This window comes from Lactuca sativa, chromosome 5 (genome assembly GCF_002870075.4).
Source record: "Lactuca sativa cultivar Salinas chromosome 5, Lsat_Salinas_v11, whole genome shotgun sequence".
Classification (NCBI taxonomy): domain Eukaryota; kingdom Viridiplantae; phylum Streptophyta; class Magnoliopsida; order Asterales; family Asteraceae; genus Lactuca; species Lactuca sativa.
The window spans coordinates 110,066,217-110,072,611 of NC_056627.2; the positions used below are offsets into that span (position 1 = coordinate 110,066,217).

Genomic DNA, 6,395 nt, shown 5'->3' on the forward strand with positions numbered 1-6,395 from the left:
TTACAAGCCAACCAACCAATTATTCATTAAAACTAGTAAATAGAAATTAAGGTAACTCTTGAAAGAACACAAAAAAATGTCCATGAGACTTGTGAATGAAAAAAAAACGGCTATGCTTCATTAACGAGCCATAAGAAGCATTAAGGAGTCATCATACGCATTAAAGTGTAACCCTAATCCACCAAAGAGTGTCAAAAACGGCTAGGAGGCTTTATGAAGCAAATAGTAACGTTTTTAGCACTTATGAATCCTTAAAAATGTTGCCCTAGTCTTCATGCAACCCTAATTCAATTTGTGGGTTACCATGCACAACCCAACCATTGAGCCCAAACCACCTTCTAGCCCACTAGTAATCACTAATCCATCACATTTTGGGCTTTCATGATCCATGCATGGATCATCCCCTCCCCCTTTGAAAGGAATTGACCTCAATTCATCAAGTCCATCATCATCAAGATAAGGTGAAAGATCTCCCACATTAAAGGTAGCATGCACTCCATGGTCTCCTCCCAAATCTACCTTATAAGCATTATCATTGAAACGTGACACCACTCTGTAAGGACCTTCAGCTCTTGGCATCAACTTGTTTTTCCTTTTGTTAGGAAAACATTCTTTCCTCATATACACCCACACCAAGTCACCATCTTGAAAGACACGTGGTTTCCTATGCTTGTTGGACTTCTGTTTGTACAACTCATTCACAGCTTCAATCTTCTCACGAACTTGTTGGTGTAGTTTCATCATGGCCTTCAACTTGTCATTAGCATCCTTGTGAACCAATTCATCCTTTGGCAATGGAATCAAATCCAAAGGCATGTAAGGATTCACACCATACACCACCTTAAAAGGAGAGTGACCTGTAGCATAAGTAGGAGAACGATTATAGGCAAATTCAGCATGTGCAAGTTTGATGTCCCAATCTTTTTGAGTTTTGCTAACCAACCCTCTCAACAAAGTACCCAAAGTTCTATTAGTCACCTACATTTGCCCATCCGTTTGTGGATGATGGGATGTACTAAAAAGTAACTTAGTACCAACTTTCCTCCACAAAGTGTTCCAAAAGTAACTTAGAAACTTGGAATCCTTATCAGAAACAATTGTTTTAGGAATACCATGCAAACGAACCACCTCTTTAAAGTACAAATCAGCCACGTTAGATGCATCATTTGTTTTATGACATGCCACAAAGTGAGCCATTTTTGAAAACCTATCCACCACCACCATAATGGAATCCTTCCCCCTTTGAGTTCTAGGCAAAGCCATAATGAAATCCATGGACACATCTTCCCAAGGACGAATAGGAACAGGCAAAGGAGTGTAAACACCATGCTTGAAAGTTGTTTTCGCCATGTGACATGTAACACACTTGCTCACTATGTTGGTTACATCCCCCAACATTTTTGGCCAAAAGAAATGTTCTTTAAGCACCTCCAAAGTTTTGGTAATGCCAAAATGACCAGCCAAACCACCGCCATAAGCTTCACGAATCAACAACTCCCGTATTGCATGTTTTGGGACACAAAGGCGATTGCCTTTGAATAGAAAGCCATCTTGAATCACAAATTCATCATTAGGACCACCTGCACATTTCAAAAACATATCTCCAAAGTCCATATCAGATTGATAATGGTCCTTTAGAGTTTCAAATCCCAAGAAACGAACATCCAAAGTCACCAACAGTGAGTAACGCCTCGAGAGTGCATCAGCCACCACATTGCTTTTGCCATCCTTGTATTTGCATGAAAAATGAAAGGATTGCAAGAACTCCACCCACTTTGCATGTCTTGTGCTCAACTTTTGTTGCCCATTGATGTACTTTAAGGATTCATGATCGAAATGCAAAATAAAATGATTTGCACGCAAATAATGACTCCAATGATCTAAAGCACGGACAATAGCATAAAACTCCTTATCATAAGTGCAATAATTCAAACGAGCACCACCCAACTTTTCAGAAAAATAAGCAATAGGACGTTTGGATTGGATCATAACAGCCCCAATACCAACTCCACTTGCATCACACTCCACTTCAAATGGTTGAGAAAAATCAGGAAGAGCCAAAATAGGAGCATCACACAACAATGCTTTGAGTTTCTCAAACGCCTTTTGAGCTTCTTCTCCCCATGAAAAGACTCCTTTCTTCAAACAACCTGTTATGGGACTTGCAATGGTGCTAAAATCATGAACAAATCTTCTATAGAAAGAAGCAAGACCATGAAATGATCTAACTTTAGAAATATTAGTAGGAATAGGCCATGACTTGATTGCTTTAGTTATGGATGGGTCCACGGACACGCCATTTCTTGACACCACAAAACCCAAAAATGCCACTTCTTCCACCAAAAACGAACATTTTTCCTGCTTCCCATAGAGTTTTTGAGCTCTAAGCGTCTCGAAAACCTGTTTTAAGTGCACCAAATGATCCTCCAAGCTGTTGCTATATACCAAGATATCATCAAGGTACACAACCACAAACCTACCCAACAAAGATTTTAGCACTTCATTCATTAGTCACATGAAAGTGCTAGGTGCGTTAGTTAGACCGAAAGGCATCACGGTCCATTCATACAAGCCATGTTTAGTTTTAAAGGTTGTTTTCCATTCATCCCTTTCACACATACAAATTTGATGATAACCACTTCTCAAATCAATTTTTGAGAACACAATAGAACCATGCAACTCGTCCAACAAATCATCAACTCTAGGAATAGGAAATCGGTATTTTATGGTGATGTTATTAACAACCCTACTATCAACACACATCCTCCAAGAACCATCTTTTTTTGGAACCAACAAAACTGGAACAGCACAAGGACTTAGGCTTTCACGAACATAACCCATTTTCATGAGTTCATCAATTTGTTTTTGCAACTCTTTTTTCACCTCCGGATTACATCTATAGGCAGCTTTATTAGGCAAAGGAGCACCCGGAATAAGGTCAATTTGGTGTTCAATACCATGGATTGGAGGTAAACCCAGTGGTAATTCGCTTGGAAACACATCTTGAAACTCCAAAAGAAAATCAGCAATAGCGTTTTCTCCATGCAACATCTTCTCCACCTTTGCATGCTCTTTGGCCACAAGCATGTAAATAACATCACCTTTATCAAGAACTTTCTCCACCTCCCTTTCACTAGCAAACATAGAAAGATTAGGTTTTTTTACTTGTTTAGAATTCATGGACCTTATGGCCGTTGGGGACATGGGTTTTAACACAATTTTTTTATTATTGTGTTTCAACTCATATTCATTGCTCCTCCCTCTATGTAACACGTCCCTATCAAATTGCCAAGGATGCCCCAACAAAATATGACATGCATCCATAGGAATAACATCACACAACACTTCATCTTCATAAGACCCTATAGTTAGACCAACTCTAACATGTTTTGTCACCTTTATTTTGCTTCCATCATCCAACCAATGAAGAACATATGGTTTTGGGTGGTTTGTAGTAGACAAACCCAATTTGGTCACCATTTCATTAGAAGCAACATTAGTACAACTTCCACCATCAATAATCAAACTACACCACTTGTCTCTAACCAAACATTTGGTATGAAACAATTGGTCTCGTTGATCCATATCAGTCACGGTTTGAACCCCTTGAGTTTTAAGGGTTCTAAGCACCAAAACTATATCATACACCGGTGCTTCATACTCTACCTCCTCCTCTTCTTCCTCTTCTTGTTGTGTATCAAAAAAATACCCGCCAACCTCTCTTCTTCCTCCAACTCTTCACGACATTCAATGGCCTCCCTTAAAGTCACCACCCTTTTGTTTGGACAAGCATTTTGGTAATGACCAAAACCTTGACACTTGAAACATCTAATTTTCGCCAAACTAGTATCTTTGGTACCACTAGTAAGTTTGGGAGCAACGGGAACACTACTAGAACCAGAAGGAGTAGAAACAGAATTTTGTCTATTGCTAGACTCGGGCTTGGACCATGACTTTGACTTGGGATTTTCGAGACTTGAACTTGAACTCCCACCATAACGTGCTTTGGCTTGCCCCTCGAACTTCAAACACAAACCACAAATAGTTCCAAAATCAGCATAAGGATATAACTCCACAACATTGGCAATGTTGTAGTTCAACCCTTTTAGAAAACGAGTCATTTTTTGTTCTTCAATTTCTTCAATATCCCCTATCAAGGAAAACTTCTCAAATTCATCAATGTCTTCTCCAACATTCATTTTTCCTTGCCTCAAATCAACAATCTTCTTGTAAGTGGCAATTCTATAAGTAGAAGGAACATATCTCTTTCTTAGCTTTCGTTTTAGAGAAAGCCAAGAACAAATTTTTTCTTTGCCTTCACGGGTTCTCTTGGCCTTAAGCCCTTCAAACCATAATGAAGCACCACCACTTAGCTTGAGAATGGCATACTTGCAACTTTTTTCGTCATCAACTTCCTTGAACTCGAACATTCTTTTCAATCTTCCTTTCCCACTCCAAGTAGCGTTCAGGATCAGTTCCACCAACAAATTTAGGCAATTCAGACACCTTGAATTCTTCCACAACCCTATGTTCACCACGGCGGGGTTGCCTTCGATTTCCACCTTCTTGGATGTTTCTTAATGCTTCACGAAGATTTTGTAGGAACTCCGGATCATCAAAATCCATTATGCGCTCTGATACCACTTATGATGCATGTATGGGCTTGATTTAGTGAGTGGGGTAGTGTTTAGGTAAATTAAGAGAGAATAGCAACCACAAATGATATGTGAATGGAAAGAAATAGATAGATTAGTAACAACTCAAGACCAATTAAGTTGTATACCGATGAAAACAATCCAAGACCTATTGGATTGAGTTCATATCAAGTCAAGAACACGTCCCAACAAGATAATTTGAGAACTATAACAATAATTCAAAGTGAAAATAATGGTTCTTTGATTAAAATTCGTGTAACACTTTTTCCATGCATAATTTGGCTTTATATGAAGCCTTTATTACAAATTTTGTGGTTACAAGCCAACGAACCAATTATTCATTAAAACTAGTAAATAGAAATTAAGGTAACTCTTGAAAGAACACAAAAAAAACGTCCATGAGACTTGTGAATGAAAAAAAAACGGCTATGCTTCATTAAGGAGCCATAAGAAGCATTAAGGAGTCATCGTACGCATTAAAGTGTAACCCTAATCCACCAAAGAGTGTCAAAAACGGCTAGGAGGCTTTATGAAGCAAATAGTAACGTTTTAGCACTTATGAAGCCTTAAAAATGTTGCCCTAGTCTTCATGCAACCCTAATTCAATTTGTGGGTTACCATGCACAACCCAACCATTGAGCCCAAACCACCTTCTAGCCCACTAGTAATCACTAATCCATCACATTTTGGGCTTTCATGATCCATGAATGGATCAAAAGTCCACAGTCAAAGTCAACAGTCCATGTTGACTCGACTCGTCGAGTGTCGTTCACCAACTCATCGAGTCCTTCCTGAACTCGAGAAGTCGTGAAACTCGTGATTGGCTCATCGAGTTCCCTCTTAACCCACTGAGTTCATACGTGTCCAAGAATTAGGAGAAACCCTCGCCGACTCGCTGACTCTTCGAACAACTCGTCGAGTACAAGGCAATCATCAACGGACTCGCCGAGTTTGTTAATCAACTCGACGAGTTCATGACCATCTTCACATGACTCGTGGAGTTGGCTATGCAACTCGCCGAGTCCTTGTAGACCTTCCTCCATCCACACACTTTTTAAGCCATGCCAAGGTTTCAGATTACAAATCCAAGCTTCTAAGGCATGTTTCTCATGTAAAGTTTCAAACTTTACACGCATGCAAGGTCCTAAAGGCTCTAAATGACCGATCTAGGCTTCTAATGGAACTTTACACCTTAGGAGAGTCTCATCCTTGCAAGAGTTGGAAACTTTAAGGACTTAGGACCCAGAAGAGGTTATGATCTGAAGTTTCAACTTCATATCTGACCCCATACCGAAATCCCTTTGTGAATAACTAAAGGAAACCCTAGTTTTCACATATGAATGATTCTAGAAGAAAAGAGGTTAAGTTAACAACTTATTACCTTCAAAACGTGCCCGAAACTGAAGTAGACTTTGGATCCACACAAAATCCTTGATGCTAGCCTCTTGATCTACAAGTTTCGTTCACAAAAGTCACTTCTCAAAGATCCAAAACACTCTTCAAGCCCTCACTCATGGAAATTAGGGTTTCTGGCTCTCAAGGGGTGATAGAGAACAGTGGGAGGCGCTAATGGTCCAATATATAGGGTGCAAAAACCCTGAAACTTAGGGTTTCCACTATCAGCTCCTACTCATCGAGTCCCCCATGCCGACTCAACGAGTTAGTCATTTATTGACGTGTCCTGGCCCGCTACTACTCAGCGAGTCATAGCATCAACTCGTCGAGTAGACCTTAAACATG

The 6,395-nt window shown here is 39.7% G+C and overlaps 1 protein-coding gene across 1 annotated transcript; it reads right to left on the reverse strand.

The window, feature by feature from the left end:
• Nucleotides 1-3,662: 3,662 nt before the first annotated feature.
• LOC128134186 (uncharacterized) lies at nucleotides 3,663-4,626 on the reverse strand. The gene is made up of 2 exons (XM_052771664.1): nucleotides 4,413-4,626; nucleotides 3,663-4,342 (listed from the first exon to the last, which is right to left on the reverse strand). Exons 1-2 carry the CDS (start codon nucleotides 4,624-4,626, stop codon nucleotides 3,663-3,665), a joined length of 894 nt encoding a protein of 297 aa, XP_052627624.1.
• Between the last annotated feature and the right edge of the window lie 1,769 nt (nucleotides 4,627-6,395).